Source organism: Zonotrichia albicollis, chromosome 4, assembly GCF_047830755.1.
Source record: "Zonotrichia albicollis isolate bZonAlb1 chromosome 4, bZonAlb1.hap1, whole genome shotgun sequence".
NCBI classification, from domain to species: Eukaryota; Metazoa; Chordata; class Aves; order Passeriformes; family Passerellidae; genus Zonotrichia; species Zonotrichia albicollis.
In genome coordinates this window covers 60,097,197-60,119,295 of record NC_133822.1, presented here as the reverse complement: position 1 = coordinate 60,119,295, position 22,099 = coordinate 60,097,197, and the positions used below count along the sequence as shown (strand labels likewise).

At 37.5% G+C, this 22,099-nt stretch overlaps 1 protein-coding gene across 3 annotated transcripts in view; it reads right to left on the bottom strand.

The window, feature by feature from the left end:
- CFTR (CF transmembrane conductance regulator) overlaps positions 1-22,099 on the bottom strand; it is a 94,448-nt gene that overhangs the window by 31,308 nt on the left and 41,041 nt on the right. For all 3 annotated transcript variants that reach the window (XM_074539947.1, XM_074539945.1, XM_074539946.1), the window contains exons 12-20: positions 17,794-17,888; positions 15,226-15,312; positions 13,616-14,348; positions 12,374-12,502; positions 9,457-9,494; positions 8,249-8,502; positions 7,126-7,205; positions 2,833-2,983; positions 1,469-1,696 (exon numbers count right to left, since the gene is read on the bottom strand). In XM_074539947.1, coding sequence (XP_074396048.1) covers positions 1,469-1,696; positions 2,833-2,983; positions 7,126-7,205; positions 8,249-8,502; positions 9,457-9,494; positions 12,374-12,502; positions 13,616-14,348; positions 15,226-15,312; positions 17,794-17,888 — 1,795 coding nt within the window. The remainder of the gene's footprint in view (positions 1-1,468; positions 1,697-2,832; positions 2,984-7,125; positions 7,206-8,248; positions 8,503-9,456; positions 9,495-12,373; positions 12,503-13,615; positions 14,349-15,225; positions 15,313-17,793; positions 17,889-22,099) is intronic.

Below are 22,099 nucleotides of genomic sequence, written 5' to 3'. Positions count from 1 at the left end.
AATGCCTTTCTATAATTTCTCCATTCCTTACATAGTTTTCTTCAATAAACCTCCTGTTTTCTTATAGATGTCTCATTGCATAAGTAAATATAAAAGCAAGCAATAAAAGCAAAATATTCCTCATGAAAGCTGATAGATTAAGATAAGGAATTTAGTGTTGCTCCAAGGGCCTATTATTCATAACAGTAAAGGTTATAATGGTGCCAAGATGACAAATTTTAATATTTTTTAAAAGTGTTTTAACTCCTTTTCTCAAGTAAAACATACAGGACAACTAACGCAAGAAATTATTTTTCTAAAAACCCTAAACTACTAAGAACACAGAGTGAGAAATGAGAAGGACAACAGGGAGCATCATTTCCCATGAATGGTTAGAGAACTAGAAGTCTCCTTAGTAACAAAAGAACTGTAAGTGCCTATTTTCATAGGGAAGTATTTGTGTGGTGTCTCCATTTGTAAGGAGAGCTAGAGCTCCTTCTACAAGAAATAGAAGATAGCATTTCATAAACTGTACAATATTTGATAAATTACAAGCTCTTATATAACTCCTTTTCAACACTGAAATATGGCTGAAAGAAATTTGAATATTCTTAGATTTAAAAACCTCCTCCATAAAATCATCAAACTTTTGTTCATCAGTGACCATAGTACTGAAACTGCATACAAGTCCTGCACACAAAGTTCAGTGTAAAACTTGTTCGGTGTAGAACCATGTCCAAACATAACAAAAGCAAAGTGAATTAAAAACTGTATTTGAAGTTATTTCTAGCTGAATTTGTCTACATAAATGAATTATTAACATTTTTGAGACATCATACTCCTAATTTTTTCTTGTTGAGACTGGCTACACCTGGCAAATCATGGGCACCACTTCAAGTACAAGTAAGGTATAGTGTGATTCTCATCCATATACTGCGTTTACTAGGAGTTGTGAGTCGTTTTTCAGGGGATTTTGAACAGAATTTGCAAAACTTCACATAGGAAAATGGGCTGGGAATTAAAAAACTGGATGACGATTTCTCCTAACGTTATGGGCTTTAAAAGATTATTAACATTTTCATGTCTTAGCCATTTGCAAGTTAGAGGAACATTAACTTCTATTTACTAAAAATCTTTGAGCTATACAGGTGTGATCAACATCCATTGATGGAACAGTAATGTGGGTACAAACTCACATTATGAGATTATTTTACAGCAATTACTATCAACAAAATAAAAGTTTTGTCCTTTCAGTTATTATTTTCAGATTAATCCCTTTAATGAGTCCTCTACAATATCATACTGTAGGCAATAATGGTGTTATTCCTATTTTAATTAAATTTTGTTTATTACTATGACATACTTAAATCAATGACTCCAGTGTATGCTAAATTCCACAACAGCTTATTTCTCTCAGAATTTTCTAAAGCTGAGCTGTTAAAAAGAAGCAGCAGAGTTCCATTTCAGTTTTCGGGTAAAGTTACCATACCTGTAGTTATGATAGAGATAAATGCCACAGCAACAAAAAAGACAACAAAAATGATTTCTATCCTCATCTGGAACCAGCGCAGTGTTGACAGGTAGAGGAACCAGTTTGCTGTGTGGAGGTTCAGAGCTTTGTGAAACAAGGTCTCAAAATACGGCTGCCGCCCAAAAGCTCGCAGTGTCCACAGCCCTTTTAAGCTTGTAACAAGGTGGGTGAAAATTGGACTCCGAGCTGCAAAGTGTTTAAATCAGAACAACATCAACATGCATGAGGAAATGCCTTTGACATAATGCAAACACCCCACCATGCTCTACCTCACATCAGCGTAACCACTGCCAGTGTGCAGTTTACATGTGTTGTCAGACTACATGACTGAAATAATCCTAGCAAAGGATATACAGCAACAGCCCTTGCAAGAGTGGGTTGAAATTGCATTCAGTGTATTGACAGGAAGGGATCACAGTAACTCTTCATATTTAACACATAACTATTTGTCTCATATCTACTTGGAAATGCTCCTGGACTTCTGTAGGATCCCACAAGAGAAAGGCTGCTCCTCCCCAGCCAAAATGAATTCCTGCAATTTTGATAACTCCAATACATGAAGCTTTCTTAGCATCGACAGAGTACTTTAATGCTCCAGATTCAACTGCACTGACATGGTAATTTTAAGCAAATTTCACATTACATAAAAAGTGGTGAACCAGTGCTGGATCCCTGTGAACATCAAAGAAATTTAAATTTAGGTCTGATGAACTCCAGAATTACACTTAAGTAAAAGGGAAGAGGATCACCACTGTTCAGGATCACTGAAAATTTGGGACTGATTTGCCGAGGATCTGCCCGTTTGCTGGAAAGCCAGGCAACAGTGCATGGTCTGCAAATTCACACTTCCAAATGAGGTTTTCAATTTTATTTGGAACATTTTAATCTCTTAATGGGGTGAGAGGAAGAGAATTTAATCAAATAACTTATTGAGAAATCAGAGCTCTTTCTGATTAAAATACATCCATTGAAATTTTTCTTACAAAGAAACAAACTCAAAGGGTGCATACCAAGTCTGACCACCATTTTGCAAGTTAAATTTACTCTCAAGAAAACTGTATGTCATGTCAGGACTTTATTTGTTTTCAGCTGCAGTGGTGATAAAGCCCATCTTTTAAAAGGCCTTTTTTTATTGCTCTTTGGCAGCAGAGCACTCAGTATTGGCTGGATCAGTAACAGCCCTGGCTTTAAGAGATATGCATTCTGCTCCCAAAGACAATGTCATCTTACAAGAGAAGATGCAAAAAAAGAGGAGAAAGAGTGAATCACTTCTCAATTGATTTGTTGGGGATTTAAAAGTCTACCAACTTTGCTGCTCCTACCTTCAGATTCCAGTTGTTTCAGCTGCTGAGAAGTGTGGAGGAAGTATGCCCTTAACAGAATAAAGGCTGCTATCACAGGCACTGATGCCAGGAAGATGTAGGGTTCTAATATTGAGACTACTGTTATAGCGCCAATCACAATCAGTATTAACTGTAGAATGAAAGAAAAATACTATTGATAAAGTAAACTTGTCATTTTATAGACTAGAGATTGGTGATGAATCTCCTTCCTATGGCAACTACGTATTGTTTCACCAAACATAAAGTGCTAACCTAAGAGGATTTGCAGCTGAGAACAAACCTCCATGAAAAGATAATTAATAACTTGGACCAGATTCATAACCTGTTGCAATAAGCTGCTAGTTTTTCTAATAGATGGAAAAAGTGTTTTCTATAGTACAGTTGTATTGCAGGCTTCTAAAATAAGAAGCCACACAAAAGCAATGGCACTCACTCTCCACTTAAAATATAGGAATGACACTTGCAATATCTGCAGCCACCGACCAAACCTACAGTGCTGTCCTTGTCTGGACTAGGTGTGCAAGACTGTCAGGAGCTGAGTGACAGCCTCCTGCAGGTTCTGGGCAAAGTAGTCTTGCTGAGGATCAGAAAAAGTGAGAAGTTGCACTTCTTTGGTCAAGGGACTGTAACTCATGCATGAAACTAACACTACTGCTTGTCCTGATCAGAAGACAGGAAATAAATTGTACAAGATTCTGTGGTATTACAAATTAGCAGTTTCAGGAGAAATAAAAAGGTGTTTAAAGGTGTCAGATGATAAAAGGAACAAAATTGTTTCAGAGTTAATCTATTCTAACCTACTAGAGACTACTACCATTTTAAAATCTCATTCTCAGTAGCTCCTGCCAGATTTAGCTAAATCTGGTCTTGATCTTGACTCTAGAAGAGTCTTAAGCAGGTAGACTGCTTTTTTCTAGAGTCTAAATCTAATCAAATATACTGGTGTACATAGAATAGCAAAGTTCCACTTTGTATCAGGGTGTTACTTCTAACACAAAACAACTGCTTCAAGCTGCAAACTTACCAGCATAAACCAACTGCAAATGGACAATTTGGGGCAAAATTATGAACATTGTATTGAAACATCACTGCAAATGACCAGTCAACAAAGAAACAGATGAAAACAAAACTAATTTCACATTAGGAAGAAACCTGCAGTGGGTGCTTTTGCTACTACATCCACATAAATTCAAGGTAGCATTTAAATTCTCAGTATTCCAAGACAGAGGTCATTCATGAGCAGGTAAGCATGTTCTAAGTTTTCTATAACTTTTTTTTTCATCAGAAATCTGAGCAATGCATTAGCAGCATCACATTATATGAAAAAAATTACATTACAGCTGAACTAGCTAAAGGATGAATGGCTTTGAACTGAAATAGAGCAGGTTTAGATTAGATATTAGGAAGAAATTCTTTACTATGAGGGTGGTGAGGCATTGGAACAAGTTGTCCAGAGAAGGTGTGGATGCCCCACCCCTGGAAGTGTTCAAGGCCAGGTTGAAAGGGGCTCTGAGAAATCTGATCTCATGGAAAGTGTCTTTGCCTTTGAAGAGGGTTTGGAACTAGATGATCTTTAATGTCCCTTCCAGCCCAAGCAATTTTATGACCCTGTGAGCTCTTTCACTATTTTCCTCATTTCTCTTAAAGGGATGGTGATGTGTGTGGGTTACACTTGTGCAGGCTGTTTAGCGCTGGTCTGCAGCAATACAAGAATGGATTTGTATTTACTCATTACTTCAGACTGCAGAAATTAGTAACACTTGTATCTCTCTCTAATTGTTAAGAAGCAAATGAGCTATTCAAGTGATATTGAGCCAGTTATACAGTTCTCACATTACTTGAGATTAGGTCACTCAGTGACTGTTAAAATTCCCATTTCTGTCATTCACTCAAATTTTGTAAAGGTCACCATGATGTCATACTGTTCTAAATGCTGGTCCCACAATCATTTCACTAAAAAGCTGAATATGAAAATGTGTTATCTCATAAACTCCAAAGTAAGCCTAAAGTCAGACACAAGATGATATTTTCTCTAACGAGGCAGAAGCAAAAATCTAAACCACAAGACAACTGTATTGGCATATAGTTGAGGAATGGCAGCAGAGGGCTCATGCAGCACAGTTCAGTGCCTCAGATGTTGAGCTTTGAGCCCAGAGGCAGAGGCCAGATGGGGATACATGTCCCACTGTTTCCCAGTTTGGAAAATGCAGATGGTAGTAGACAAAGCAACTCAGCAAATGTTCAGGGTGGCAATGACTGCAACAGCCAGTCTGATTAACCAACAGGAGTTTATAATTTAGGGGAAACCAGTCCTGATCACAGGATGAATGTTCAGTGTGTTCATTATGAACTTTTGGCTGAGACTATATTAAACCCTAGGGACAAGCATATGTGCTAGCAGCATCTCACAGGAAGGATCTTCAAGAAATGAGGACTGACTGATAGAACTGGATTTAACCTTAAGACTTAGGGGGATCTCATCACTTTGTATGACTAAATACTGGTATTCATTATACTTATATAAGTTATAAATGGCTCCATATATACAGTTTTTTTATTATTTATATAATTAAAAATATATTCTATTTATATAAATAATAGTAGGTATTTCTTGTGGACCATACGTGCTTGAACCAAATTCTTTTAAATGGCACACAGGGGGAAGATAAGAGGCAATGGACACAAGCTGAAATGCACAAAATTCCATTTAAACATAAGAAAAAGCACTTTTAGCATGGGGAACGTCAAATACTGGAATGTGTTACTCAGAGTTATCCAAAACTCAGCTTGGCCTTGAGCAACCTTCTCTAGCTGAACCTGCTTTGAACAGAGGGGTTGGAGGGGTTCCAGGTTCTAGGTCCACATATCCCTTCCACACTCTCTGGCTCTTCAACAATCATCAGAAGGGAAAAGTCCTATCTATAACTTCTCTGTATCTTTCAGAGGAATCTTTGTTCATGAGCAGAGTCCATGGAAGTCTGAATCTATAGAGGACCAAAAGAAATTGGTTGTGAAGGAATAACTGTAAAAATTATTCAAGACAATGGGTAGGTTCAATGATATTCAGCAGAGGAACCTGGAAAGACAGGGCAGCTTATCATGCGTGTCTAGAAGCCTCTGCAGCTGAGACTGAGGAGAGAGAGGTGAATCTGTGGGACAATAGGGTATAGCTAAAGCTCTGCAAGGCATCAGAATAGAAAATACTGAGATTTTCCTTATTCTTGAAAACATGAAAAACTAGGCAGTTTCTTGTAGAAAGTTTGAAATGTAGACACAGACTAATTAACATGCTTCTGGAATAACACCCCCCCATGGTAGATCCAAAATATCTGAAACAAAACGGTCATATCAGAAAAGACAGTAGTGACTGCTGTTCACACTGAAGACTATACTGTTGATTCAGAGAGTCCCAATGTCCATGTTTGCTCATTCAGCAAGTCCTCATGACCTCAGCAGGACATGAAGTAAAGCTGTAATATACTTGAACCTCTTCATGTCAAGCTGCACTGGCCCCTCTGAAGTCATGGGTCAAAGTTATCAATTCCTTACAAAGAAATAGGGAAAGAAATTCTGTCTTTATCAGATAATCATGTTGGTAGGGACTATAAAGCAGGCAAATTCACAGATGGAGAGATAGAGATAGGCAATCTGTACAGCAGAGTGTTCGGGTTGATTAAGTTGGACCTGTATATCACCTTAATAATGTTGAGAGGAACAGGAGCACCAGGAAAGATTTGCTTCTGTTTTTAAAATGTTTTGGGAACAAGTTCTCTCTAAGGAAAAGCTGACATTTCCATAGAAGACAAAGGAACAGAAAAGTCAAGAATACATTCAAGAGAAGAGAAGTAAACTAAGAGTGATGTTAGCAAACTGGGAGCAGAAGAGCTTAAGAAGGGGAAGGTATGAAAGTGACTGAATACAATAAAAGAATAGCATTAAAAAAACAGTTAACTTGACCCAAGATAACATAAAAAACTAAGGAATGCCCTTTATGACTTACAGTTGAATCTGGGCAGCAGGGATACTTGTCCTGTAGGGGTCTGCAGGGCAAAAATATTTCTGAGCCCAAGTAGTAAGAGTGGTTTGCATAAACAGTGGAGGTAATTACACACAGAGGCAAGCACTCAAAGTGATGCAATACAGTTGAACTGCAGGATAAGCAGCTACATAGATACAGAGATTGAAAAAAAAATAATATGATTTCCTTTGCAAGATATATAGCTGATATATATATCATAAGACAGCAAAAATTACAACTTTTATTCTACAAACCTGAATGAAGTCAAACACTGTAAGTGGAAGTATGTCATCCAGTATGGCCGTATCTTTTGAGAATCTGTTAAGCATACCACCTATGGATTAAGGAAAAAAAAAGTCACACATTTTAATACCCCCCCTCAAATCCCACATTTACTACTTTAACAAAAGTTACAACTTTTTCTGAATGCAAAATATTAAATACAGGATTGGTTTTTAAGTATAAGCAATTCCATGACAGTTTAGTGGAGCTACATCTTCTGTCTCCCTGGAGGAATTCAGCTGCACAACCTCTGTTTCAGCTCTTGGTAAAAAAAAACCAGGAAAATGTAATTTTAAAAAAGAAACAACTAAAAAGGGCAGAAATGGAGGCACAAAGCATAAGGTACCCCTTATTCAGCAGGTCCTGATGATGCACACGTAGTTTGCACATCAGCATTTACCTGGGTTTGTAACCTGCTTCTTAATTTTTGAGTAGAATTACTGTATTAAAGATTATATAACAACAAAGTTAAGAATACAAGGGAAAATTAAGGATAAGCTCATTGATTGTTGTGTCACCATTTGGCAGTGTATCCTGTGATCTAGTACTTATCAGTAAGAAACACATGATATAGGAATTTCATGTTAAATGGGAGATGGAACTTGTTGCACCAGTTATATAATGAGCTTTATATCAATTCCCAAATTGAATATGCATACCATCATTCACACTAACTGATGTTTTATGCCATTTTAGTAGGACTATTCATAAAAAAGGCACTATTTATCATCCACATCTGATTCCTTGTCACTCATGACATAGATGACAATATGTTTTCTATTGCATTTTTTGACAAAGTCTATTCTTTAGAAGTTATTCTACTTTTATTGCCTAGAACAGTTAATGGTTTATTTTCTCCAAATTTCTTTCTTACAGGGTGATATTTCAGAATCAGAATTGACAACTGAAATATGTCACACTTAAGTGCAATCAAGTTTCATTTAAAAGATTCACAAATTACCTTATGTGGCAAACTTCTAACATTCCACTTGACTGAAAATGTAAATGGAAGGTAACACTGTCCTTTAACAGAATGAAAAGCATTAAATTGAAATTAAATGCATAAGTGAGTCAATCACCTCCCGTTTCAGTTACCTGCTTTCCAAGAGTTGAAGGTTGACATAGGTGCATGAAGAACTGCATGCACCATCTTCTGATGAAGAGTTTTAGACACTGTTATAAGTGTGTGCACAAGGGGCAAACCTCTGAAGATTCCCATGGCAAGCAGAGTATCTGCCACACCCACATAGATGTAAACGATGTAGTAGCTGCTAGTGTCAGTGACAATCACAGGAGGTTTGTCAGAGGTGCTGTTTTCTGACTGGGTTGAATTTGCCTTCAAAGCTGTCCTGTGTGATGGAAATGACAAATAAATGCATTACTGGGAATTGTGTGCTCTTTCTCTTTTATTTACTAAACAAAACAAACAGTACTCCGGTGTCCATTTGTTTTAAAACTATGCTAATGGCTATAGATATTTCCAGTCATTTTTAAAACATTGTCATGAACATACAAAATATAATTTATTAATTGCTCTGGTAGTCTCTTGCAAATCTGCTGCCTATTTAATCACTGACAAACCTAACTTAATCTAGGAAAATACACCCACTTCTTTTAAACAGAAAAATTAGTTTCAGTCTTGAAAAAACTAAATTACTACAAAAGTAAAATTCTTTAGGTATACCATAAAAATCAAAGCCCTTAGTGAAATGGAAATTGAAATCAACATAAATCACTCCACCTCCAGTGGAGAGCTATGTCACCATATGCTTCTATACTCACACACACACTCATTGCTGCAGGACAAAAACAGGGATTAAAAGCATTAACCCAGGAAAAGCCACTGGCTTTTCTACTGCTCAGTACATTTTAACCTACAACTGCTGATCCTGTAACTTCTGGGAATTCTTCGTAGATGAGCTGTAGAAATTTTACAAATGGGGGTCTTAGAGAAACTGCTCACTTGAAATGTTCCCAAGCAAGTCTTACCAGACCTCTGAATCATGAAGGTATACTGAAGATAATCAGGTCCCTGCATCCCCAGAGTGAGCTGACCCAGGAAAATCTTGCATACAGTGTTGTGTACTCCATAACAAGGCATAAACCATTCAACTGTTACCACTTAAAGAAGTACCAGATACCACCTACACAACGTATTTAAATCATCCATCTATGAAACATTTTGTTGACTATAACATAGTGATTATCCACATAGAATTCTGGCAGAATTTACTCATTCTTTAAAGAAAAAAAATAATGTAAGCGTTACCCCAGTTTCTCAAAAAATTATCTCCACTACTTACTTTTGAAGAAACCATACCCCAGCAAGAGAAGCAGCTACCTGTGACCAAAGAAAACAGAGACAGATTTTGGTTTATCATTTTATGTAATCTTTCTCTCATATCTTTTTTCATTGACTTTATACCTGTTTTTAGAGGGAGCATAACAAATGGGTGGAAGTCAAACCTACTTAAAGCAAAAACCTTGTAATATCTGCTTCTCTCTCCACGGAAACAATTTAGTGCATCCCACCAGGGAAGCTACATTTAGACTTGTATTACAATCAGGCTCTCAAGTGCCCCAGAGATTCTTGAATTCTAGAAATTCTTGTGTTCTTTTTTACCATACTATTAACAAAGGCTTGCTAATGTCTTCCTACTGATAACTGTATGCCCTTTAAGTCTTAAAGATTAATATTGTTTATGGCCCTGGAAGAGTAAGTCTCTCAGTATCTTCAAAGGCATCTATTCACATATGAATGTCATACCTTTATTATTTTTGCATTGTTGTTCTTGCTAGCTGATATCTACATTTGGTATATTCGTTTGACTGATATTGCTTTGCTGCTTTAGGTTTTACATAACTTTCCACATAAGCTATTGTAATATTTTTAAAATGTAGGATTAAACCTTTTTTATTGTGAGATGGTTCAGTGCTCAAGAATTTAGACTGTGATACATTCGTGTCTGTCTACCAAGATACTGGAGATCTTAATCTAGTCTATTAGATTTTAGTTTGCTCTGTTCCTGACTTTGATAATTTTTCTAAGGGTTGAAACAGTTTTTATATTTTCTTCCCATACATTTTTATGTCCCTGGTACAGAAATATATTGTGGTAATACCCCAACTGATACACATAACTGAAGTCTTCTCTATGGGAGCCACCAACTTCTGCAGGTCTTGCAGTAAATAACTCAAGATTGACCATGATGGTCCTGAATTTAATTATTTGTAAGAATCAGGCTTCTTTCACAATAATATTTTTACATGTCCCAACAGAATTCTGTTCTTATCTTGACTCCTCACAACAGAGGAGTTTTTTCATCTGGGAAGATGATGGTAGGTAATATTGTCACAGAATAGTTTCACAAAGCCTTTCTCTGTGTTTCCTTACAAAAGTGCTCTTCTTGCAGTTCAGCAGCCCTAGTCTCTGGGTATTACATCCATGAGACACTGTTTTGAGCTGCTTAAGAAGGCTACACACCACACACCACACAAACCTAGGAAATAAGTGCAGTTGATGTCCTATTTAAGGTGACTGTGTGAACTCCCCTTGGAATCTGCAACAATCCATTCAAAAGCAATCCATTCCAAAGCAATCCATTCAAATCTAAAATAAAATCTCTAGAATTTTCAAAGTAGTCCCACCGAGATCTGAACCATCACTTTCAATGTTACTTGGATTTCCAGGATCACTAGCCTGTCTTTGTTATCTCAAGTTGGAAGGGTACAAACTGTTAGCACAGGACACACAAACACTTGGAATGGTATTTCAGCTCACACACAGAGGTTTGCTCAAGACTGGGCTGCAGCTGGGTATTTTCCAGCCCATTCATTTACCAATGATATTCACACTGGAAACTTTAAATTGTATGGAAACATTCTTTGTCATAAGAATTTTTTTTCAGTTAGAAGATGAGGTTTTTAAAACCATTTGAAAATATTTAGTCTAAAATAAAAGCAAAAATGTGTAATAAGCATTTAGAAATATATGCTGAATATACAGGAATAAATCTGATATATCTTAAAATTTAAATTTCCTTTGCCTCTAAAGCTCACATTCAGCTTTGCTGTTCTTTACACAGCCATTTTCCACAACCATGAAAACAAAACTTACAAGAGGAGCTATACCTCTAAGTACAGCCTTGCTGATGGAGTTGGTTTAAAAGTTAAGATGTTAAACTAGATTTAAGCTCCAGGATTTATTCCTGGTCCAAGAGAAGTAACTTAAATCACCTGCAATATATCATTGGTGTAAATTCAGAATACAGATCAGATCAGTCACATCTTTCTCCAGCTATGATGATACTAGAAGTTTGAGTCTCACCACAGAATTGCAAAAACCCTTTGCTGATAATCAGCCAGAAAATAATCCTATATTCCTAATGGATTCTTCTCTTCATTCAGTTCATGTTGAAAAATACCAAGAGAAATTAGCACAGTATTTTGTAAGTTGACATGTGAATACAGTCTCATTGATTTCTCCCTATGAAACATCTTCCTTCACTTTAAAAAACACTTGATTTAGGATATTTACTGTAGAAGAGAACATTAAGAGGTTCTATATGCTTAAAGTTTTTCTAAATTGAGAGACAAGACAAAAAGCAGGCAATTTCTGATACATGAAAAGCAGTCAAATGAGCCAGATGTTCTTCAGTACTTGTTCTGGTGTTTTACACCATCCTTGGAAAAAGCCTTCTCTGCATGCTACAGGAGCACCCCTTCCATCTTCCACTGCCCCCACAGGCATTCAGCACTCTGCCTCTCTCACCGCTCTTCTTCCATAGGAGCAAAGCTAGTAACTCATTTTTCAAAGCAATTTCCCAGAATTTACGTATGTGCTGATCAAAAAAAATTGTGGCAATTTTTGTTCTTAACTGCCTAAGGCTATTCAAAGGTAATTTTTAATGAAAAATGGAAGATTATTCACCTGTGAACAAAAGACTTGCATAAGGTAATAATTCTTATTTGTGGTATCACATAGAGAAAATAACCTGGGTAATTTGAGAAGATGGGTCTTCTGCTGCTGTGCACTAACCACTATCTTTGATGAAGAAGTGTTCATCTAAGCAGTAAAGTCTCTACAATTTAATTTAGCAGCAGTTTTCAATAAGTGGTACATACAAGAGCTTATGTCTTGATGCTTTATCTATTTTCACAAAGACCAGTTTGAACAAACATCATTTGTTGCAACATGACACCAAGCACAGATTTTCTTACCTCAGCTAAGAAGACAATCACACACAAAATCAGAACAAAAATCAAGTTTTTGTGGATAGTAACGTATCTGAAATAGGTATTCCATGTAGTAACAGTACCCATGCTTTCAGCATCATCACTGAAGCACTCCTGTCAAAAAACCAGTAAAGTAATAGTAAGAATGCTAATAATATCTCTGTATGAGAATTTCTGACACAAGAATGCTATCATTCTTTCTGCTAACTCACTGCAAATAATTGAGCTGAAGCATTAAATTGGCTGATAATGGCAAAGAGGAAGGTACTGACCGGTTGAGTCACCTCTGATATAAAAACACAATCAAGAGATTATTTAAAATTTTCAGACAACAATGACAGAAGCTGAGATTTGTCTAGCACTACCAGAATCAGAAACTATTAATCAATAGATATTTTCTTTTAATGGAGAATTATTATTGTGATTTTAGAGTAAATTTGTAAGCACTTTGAGCTTTTCTTTTTTTCTGTTGAGCTCAAAAGAAAAAATGGGCAGCGCTTCAGCAAATATTGAATTTAAATTTTCCTTGGACATCTGTTTCCACCTAGGAAACTTCCCCAGAAAATTTTCCTATCCTGAGAAAATCAGCTGTCTGTTTTGAAAATGAAAGTCATCCATCATGACCAATTGAAGCAATCAGAAAAAAATGAATTTTGGTCCAGTTTTTGGTATAAAACTCAACCTTCTGGGTTTTTTTGCACATCCATAAAACCAGAGTAAAATCAGACTTCCTCCTCCATTCATTATTTGCATCAGGACACAAGAACTAAGCCGTCTGATAAATTTATCAAATTTGATCAAATTCCAGTTTTAAAAACTGTGCTAATACTTCAAATGTACTTTATTTTTTCCATGAGCCTTAATGTTTCAAAGGTGAATTTTACCTAAATGCTTTGGAACAATGTTTTTTCAAGCTATGGTTTCAAATTTTATTTTATCCTAAGTAATCTGAAAGGTAAAGTGCAAGAGATGTAAATTATGTATTGAAATTCCCTACACTTAGCACTGAAAAATGAATGAAAAAATAAGGCAATATAATTTTTGAGGATTTCAATGATTTTGAGATGATACTTGAGTTTAAAAATTTTCACAGGTATTCAAAACACATTTTCTGCAGAGAAATGCTGCATTAAGAAGGAAATAGTCCAGTAGAGAAATAGATGAGGAGTATAATACACTAAACCATCACCATAACCAAAGCCAAGGTGAATTCAAATCAACACACACCTTCAGATCCTCTTCATTGATCTCATCAGTTATGTCCAGGACGCTGTCTCGTGACACCCGCCTGGTGTAGATATCCATCTCAGCAGACAGGTTTGTCTGAGGCACCATGGACATTTTCCGAAAGGTTGTACTTCCCTTCTTGGGGAAGTTTGGTCCGTAGCTGACAGAGGTGCTCGTCATGAGGTTGAGCACCGATTGCCTCCTGTGGCCCTGCAGCAGATGGTCAGGCTTGAGCATCCCACTCCTCAGCAGAGCCACATCACCCTGCTCCACGTCGGGCACCAGCGAGACCCTCCTCTCCAGCGGGTCACTGTGCCCGTCCTCTATCCCATTGACCTGCACGCCGTTCTTCTGCACCACTGAGAACTTCCTATTTGCATTAAGGGGGTTAATAATCACTGAGTTCCTCCTCTTGTCGTTCAAATCTGATTTTTGTTTAAAAGATTGCTTCTTTATTTCATTGCGCGATCCCACGCCTTCTCCTTCAATGGAAAATCGTCGGAGAGTCTCAGTAAGGATTGAATTTCTTCTCTCTGCACTGAACTGATCAAAAGAGTCAAATCCCATCAGCTCCGAGCTGAAGTCTGGCCGTTGACCCTGAAGTTCAGAAAATGTTCCATAGAAATAGCAGCTCCCTTCATGTAAGATTAATATTTTGTCAGCAATCTTTAAGTGTTCCAATTTTGAAGTAACCAAGATCCTTGTTTTATTCGCCATCAACTTGCATACACAGCTGTAAAAGACGGAAGTGTGAACATTTAGACTTTTTTGTTCTCATGAATAAATGATGATTTTATCCCTTTCAATTTGCTTTCACCTGCCCTTCTCCCAGTGTGAGCAGTCTTGGGTGCTGCCTCAAACTACAAGGGAGGTGGCAAAGCTGAGATGTGTAAAGAATGAGTATTTTATTGCAGGAACCAAAAAAGAGGTAAAATTTAATCATGTACAGGTCAACCCAAAAGGCACACTTCATCATGAAGTATTTCTTTTCATCTTAGGGTTACTCAGATCTGCTGATCTGAGACTTAGGAGTATTACTCCAATTTCAAAACTTCAAAATTACAGAGGCTGAAAAGCTCGTGGATGACAGTGTGTGTCCTTACTGATTTCATCAAAAGGCCAAGCAAAAACTCTCTGACTTGGGCCAACCTGTGCCAGTCATCAGCAGCAGTTTCAGGTGATTCAACGTTCAGTGATTAGAAAAACAGGTCAAAATATGGCTTTTTGTAAAACATTATACTTACAAAGCAGGTAATTGTTTTAAAGTTAAAGCCTTTCTGATACAAAGGCATGACAGATATAAAGCCACATGCACTGGGAGTACGAGATTTCAGCAGGCTCAATACGTTAAGGTGGAAGAGGGAGCAGTAATGCTCACACCTGGCCCAGGATTGTTCCCCACTCAGTGCATTGTCCTACTACTAACAAAAAATACTCAAAATATGAACATAATACTAAAAGATAATTCTATGAGAAACCCTAAAAATGAACATCCCAACAGGCATAATTTGGATCACTTCAGTATTTTTGTACTGCTATTAAAACCCCTTCATTTTACTTTGCGCTTATATGTGAGATTCTTAAATACAGTCTATCAAAACATACAATACCTTTCAAATATCTCTTTTTCTGTAAAAATGTCTAAGTGTCCAAAAGGAGAATCCAGGAGATACAAATCAGCATCTTTGTACACTGCCCTGAACAGAAAAAAATGGAAATGACATTTACTTTCATGTCTCTTATAAATTGAATATAATTTCAGAAGAATGCCTCAAATCTTTTAATTGATAGGCTTTCTACAGCATCCATATAGAGCTGAAGTTTAAAATGAAATGTGTTTATAAGACTTCTTTTAATTAAGCCTTTTTTTGCTGCAGACCACATTACAAACTAGCCCAGCTTTCCATTAATTTTGGTGCAATGAAACAAAGCTGTCTTTTACACAGGTTACTCTGTGTAAAAAGAAATCAGTTTATGGCCTGAATCTGACAGTCCTCATTGGTGCACATTGACCATTTGAATGGGAATTTAATGTCTACTGTAACATCTACTGGTGCCTGAGGGAATATTGCATATATGCGAATAAACATGTGAAAATACTTATGTCTCAGCACTTAATTTCAAAGGTATTTAGAACAAAGTGAGCAAATAAAGATGTATTATCAAACATCATTTGCAACGGGACTGTACAATTTTCGGTTCGAAGACATCAAATAGGACCTTAAGTTGTATGTACCTGGACATGGCTCACTGAGACCTAAAGTTCTGTTTAAGAGGGCTCTTTAAAAAAAGATTTGACAAGAAGTTCAAAAAGACCCCCTGCCTTCCTCTGTGAGAATGAAAATCATTATGTGATATCAATCAGAGTATAATTAATAAAGAAATCCAGCCAGCTGCATTTATGTATTTTTTAAAGCATGTTAATCAGTGTGAAAATATTTAACCACCAAGAGAAAAAGCCCTCAGTTTTAGCTCATTATGTTAATAAAACCAGCAACTTTATTGAAAAATCCTCCAACATGATGGACTTCACATTTTACATTTTTATGTTGTAGTGGCTGCAGAGCAACAAAAATTTACACTGCTGTATGTGCTTTGCAGGGTTTTATTGATATAATTTGTGTGTTGCACTTAGTAGCTAGAAAGCTGCTGGCTTTAGGGTACCAGGCCAGCAAGCTGACTCTAGCCCAGGACACTGGACGCTGTGTTTTCCCCTTGGTCCTTTCTTTCCCCCAGCTGCAGGTGCAGGCAATGACAGTGCTCTGTGAGAAAGACAGGCTCATGCAATCTCCACCTGCTTCTCACGATGGCTGGTTGATGTCACTTCTGTCACAGATTCTCATTTCACTTGGCCTTGCACAGACTGCACCAGATAGGTTTATGCAGCCAGTCCTAGAACATAATGTCCAGTTTATTACCTAGGTACAACCCAGGGTTGTAAACCTAAATTTACACCCCTCACTTCTCAGAGCTTTGTCTGCAATACACACACACCTTGTAGCAGACTGAACTTGGACTGGAGCCCAAACAAAATCTATGACAGTCACATGTAATTGTTTTAAAAATTACTGTTCTACAGCTGACAATAAATACCTAAGTTCTGTGAGCCTCCAGGAAACAAGCTGTGACCATCCAAAAAGTGATAGACGTGATTATCCATAACATCTAGGAAACAGTCCGTGTATATGTTAAATTTAAAATGAAAATCTTAGTGAGATTACATGCTTTGAAAGCTTTGCCTGATCTTCCCCTTCTCTTTCCTCTCGCTGCATAAACCAGAACCACCCATATGCCTCTTCAGTCTCACAAACCCACTCTGAAAGATTCTCCATTTTAATGGTCTCAGCTTTTAGCCTCGCTCAGATGTGCACATCTTTCATGGGATGCAGTATGGATCACTATAATGTGATTTTACTTCTACGCAGCTTTTCTGGGCATGGGAATCAACACAATTTGCACTTGGCACAGAAATAAATGGGGCCATTTACACATCTGAGCTGTCATTACTGGATTTCTCACAATAGCTAAGTGATTCTGCTGAAACACATAGCTAATTTATAAGACAAACACCTACGTTATTGTTCCATAGACCTTCAGAATTACTTACTAACATTGGAAGGTCAAACAGACAAGGCAGTTATTCATACATACTAACTAGTCACTGCTTTCTACTTTTTTCTTTTTCTTATGACAGAGAGAAGCCCAAAGTGTTGGCACAAAATGTTTTGGAACATGGCTGCTTTCTTTTTTCCCTCCATTTTCCTGCAGACGGGCAGTATGTCATTAAACAACATATAAAACACTTTGAAGAATTGTCATAGCAGGGAAAGGTCCTGGAATATTTATTTATATCTTTCTATGGGTTTCTGCAGTACATAAAAAGCTACACTTAGAGGTCAGAATTTCCAAATCTTGCATCAGGGAGGGAAAGATTAATCTTAAGCTAAGCCATAGCATTTGTCTGACATCAAACTTTTAAAATTCAGTAAATTAATGTGCAGGTGTATCATAAACAAAATTGCATAGCAGAACTCAGATTTCTGATAGTAAAGTCACGTTCCTGGTATATACGGAAGATATTTATTTAGCAGGACATAGTCCACATGTATTTAAATGCTTAGTCATAATACATTCCATATCTGTGAAACAGTACACTGCTTGAAGAGCAAAATACTCACCTTGCCAGTGAGATCCGTGCTCGTTGACCTCCACTCAGAATGATTCCACCTTCACCCAGCAGAGTATAATCTTTTTCTGGGAACTTGGAAATATCCTGTTAACAATTTTTTTTAAGAATCAGTATTTTCAATATCCAAGAAACTCAAGCTGCAGATTTGATGGAAACATAGCGTACAATTGTCTACAGACTGGTTGGACAGCAGTTGTAAAAAAACCAAAAATCCCACAGAGGTTTTTTTTATGTCATTTGTTTATGTAATCAGAAATGATGATAAGAGAAAACATATCATTCTATTCCAGAAAGCAGTCACAAGCTGCAAGATCTCAAGAACAAATATTTGTCTGAATAGTTAATCTCCATAAAAGCAAGGAATGTACCTTCACACAATGTCAGTCCAAGACACTAACTGCTCAAGGGTTCTCTCAAGTAATGATAAATGCACTTGCTGCTGAAGTTAGGGAAAGCAAAAAGCAAACTCTGTTTCTGAGCTCTTCAAAACCCAGAGAAATATATACTTCAGGCAGGTTCATTAAAAAAGGCTTGACAAACATTCCTGGCTAGGAATGCTCATGGTTTGCAAAAGGTTTGGGAACCAAGTTCCACTGCTTGCGCTGTAAGTTATTTAGAACTCATTACTAAGGTAAAAGCGAATCTTTGGCCAGGGATAAAAGCAGAAAATATCTCTTCACTCTCATATGAGACACAGAAAGGAGAAAAGGACACTTGTGTCCCACTGGCAGGCAGAAATTTTCTTGAGAGCAGTATTTAGCACTGAAATTGAGGATCCATGTAAACCACAGAAATTCATGGAAGTGGAGACAAGGAGAATGGCTCATGTGCCTGAAGGTTTTCTAGTTTTTCTACTTTTAGAGTTGCTCTAACAAAAAATATTAATTCTGCCTTCAAGCCTTACCTAACCTACATCTGTGAGCCGATACAGTGACACCACTACCACTGTGGTGGGTGTGCTTTCAGCAGACTTTTCCCTAAAACACAGCTGGATGAGCTTCTGTGCCTCGTGGCACCCAGGGGATGCAGTCTCAGGGCAGTTTGCCATACAGTGAGTGGGGATCCCTGACTGTGCCAGGAGTTCCCAGTGCCTGTGCTCCCTGCCCAGCAGCACCACACTGCCTGTGCTCACCTTCCTGCTCACAAGGCAGGGATCCCCTGCAGCCAGGGGAGCTCACTGAGGCGTCCAGTGCCAGACAAAATCAGCTCCACTGTTCTCAGGCACCACACATATTTTCCTTTCAGTGCAGCTTCTGAGGGAAAAAAGGGTGCATGATCTCTCAGAACCTGAGCTTCTGAGAGGGATCTTTAGGCTGTGATCTGGAAGGGGTATCCTGGTTTGGGGTCTCATCCTGCAGGCAGCCAAGGGGCAGGCAGGAACTCAGCTGTCTGCATGCTCTCTGCAGCACCCACAGAAATCCTACAGCTTCCACACTGGAGGGCACATGAAGCACTACCAGGGCAATACTGTCTGGGATTTTGAGTTGAGCTGCTCTCTGTAAGCTCATATTTCATACAAAGACATATACAGTCCAATTTTGATGGCTCCTGCTGTGATTTTGATGGTTTATCACTCTCTGTTGGGCAACCTATCGCCGTTCCAAGCCTTTGAGGTTTTGCAAAATAAATAAATAAATAACTAAATTCATTAATTAAAATCCTTCCAAAAAATGTTTCCTTCTTCCTCCCCTGCAAATTGCCCTGACCTCAGGAACAGAGTGAACAATGCTGTTCAGACTTGGAACAGTGACAGATGAAGGGTCCAGCCACTCAAGAGCTCGAAATTGACTGCCTGCTCTGTCAGGAAATGAGAGATTCTTACAACTCTTTAATTTGATAATAGCATTTACTTCCTGACTTAGAGGATTCTGACCTTAAAATCAAGATGCTCTTATGTATGGAAAATCTATTGCAGGTGATTTTTAAATTATTCTCACATTAACCCGTTCTTTCCCTCTCATAAATGGAGTCACACAAGCAAATCCCTGGTATTAAAATATCAGCCCAAGTATTTGCAGAAAGAGGAGGAATGTGAAAAACAGTGCCAGCAACAGTTTTAGAGAAAAATTTTCTAACTGTGACAAAATTACCTTCCTATAAGCCTTGAAGTATTTTGAGAGAACATGTGAAATTCTGGCATAAAAAGTTTTTTGGCATTTCTTTGAGACAACCCGGTCAGATCACTTGTGGTCTCATTATGTATGCAGGAGTCCTGTCGACCATCTGTAAATTTGGCCTTAACAGAGGGATTTGCATGATTAAATATCCAGATCTCCGAGCTGATTTAAGCTGTTTCCCATTTCTACCAGTACTGCAGCCTGTAATGGCACTGGTGCCCTTGCTGTTTCATGATTCTACTCCTTCCCAAAGAAATCCAGGTGAAGAACTGGGCCCAGCATGTCTTCTCCTGCAAACAGGGTAAAATTCCAGCTCTACTGAAATTCATTCCAGGGTTCCCATTGCTTTAAAGGTTGTAAGATTTCATCTGATATATTTCTTTGCAGGTGTGTCAACATGGAATTTTAATCAGACTTTTAATGAATTCCCCTTCTGCTCTCCTCTACCCTTCACCTCAAAATAATATATGGCATGGAGCAGCCAAAGAACTTTTCAGGCTGTAATTATCCTAATTAAAAAATGTTTAGTAATTTCTTTCAAAGGCGTAAACAAAGCAATGAAGTCCAATAGACACACAATGCTATTTGTTGGAACACTCAGGACCTATTGTAAAAAAGTACATAGGGCTGGTCCCAACACATCCTTGCTGTCATTTTGTGCAGGAAGTGAAATCAAGCCAGGGACAAACCTAATGTAATGATGCTGAACAGCACAAGACTCAGCATATTAATGAAATATGAACCAGCCACTGGATTTTCTTTAAGATAGCTATTTCTAAATGCTTAAATTGAGAAACAGGTTGGTAATATTCATGTATGAAAAACCCTACAGTTCCTGCAGACATTAATTACTTTAGCAGATGCTTCTAATATCAGGGGCTAAAAAGTTGCACACCCAAGGAGAAGGCACCCTTTTTAATAGCTTTTGGCATTTTTTGCAGTGAAAATGCCATATTCATCTACCTCAGCAGCAAAGGGATGGCCCTCATAATATCTTTGGGCTTAGTAAGAAAGAATACAGCCAGGATAGGTTCAGGGTGAACAGGAAATATGATCTTGTTATTAAAAAAGGAAACATCAGAATGGACTTCACACTCCAAGTCTTTTCTGTAGAGGTTAATTGTTATCAGAATCATTTGATAAATCATTACCAACAATGAAGATAATAAAGCGTGACAGAAAACATTCTCTAAGAACTAAGAGTTGCTTAATATGTCCAAAGTTACTCAAATTATTCAAGCAGTTCTAATAATAGAACCTAAGTATTTGACTTATATGAATTCTTTTTCTTCCTTAAATTTGTCCTTAATTGTGTGGAGCTTGATCTGCCTTCTCTCATAAAAGACAAAACAGTCATGAAACTGATGGAACAGAGCAGCAGTCTTGACTCTCTGCATTTCATCTTCATTCTATTTCAATTCTCTATTAACCTTCTGTTTTTATTATAGTCACCTCTGCAGTAATCCTTATCCCCTTCCTTTTCTTCATTAACATTAACATTCCCTATGCTTTTTTTCACAGTTCCCAGAAAATCTCCCTCTTCTTATTGCTACTGAAGTTCTTTTTTCATCATCATCATCTTTTGAATTTTTAAAGTTTTGAAATCAAGACTTGTGTTTCAGACTCATACCTACTACAGAACACTTCCAGGAATTTTTAAAATATGAAGAATTTTCAATAATTTCTTGTATCTTGGCTTTTAGATAACCAGCCTGAACATACTTGAATCCTCATTTTCCTGGGAATAAGCCAGAAAACCAGATTTATTTAAGTATTTCAAATAAGATTTTTTAAAAAATTAATTTTATTTAGGTAACTCTCTTCTCTCTCCCCATGATTTTGTAAACCAAGGTTTTGTTAGACTTTAGCTGAACCATTTATGAAGGATTCGTGATCCAAAAGCATAAGCGTTGTTTTTGCAGCAGTTTGTGACCTCAAACAGAGTGTCAGGCTCACCCAAAACTCAGAGAAATGCTGGCAAAACTTGCATTCTCCATGGCAAAATATTTCTGTGGAACAAATTTTTGAAACATGAAGTAGTTGGTGCACTGCACGTGGGTAGGTTAAATGCAGGGTAAGAGAACTAAACACGATTCCAGAAAACACACACAAGATAGGACAACATCCAAGGTGATCAGTCCAGAGCCCTGTACCTAAAGCAGGGAAAGGGGTGGGGAG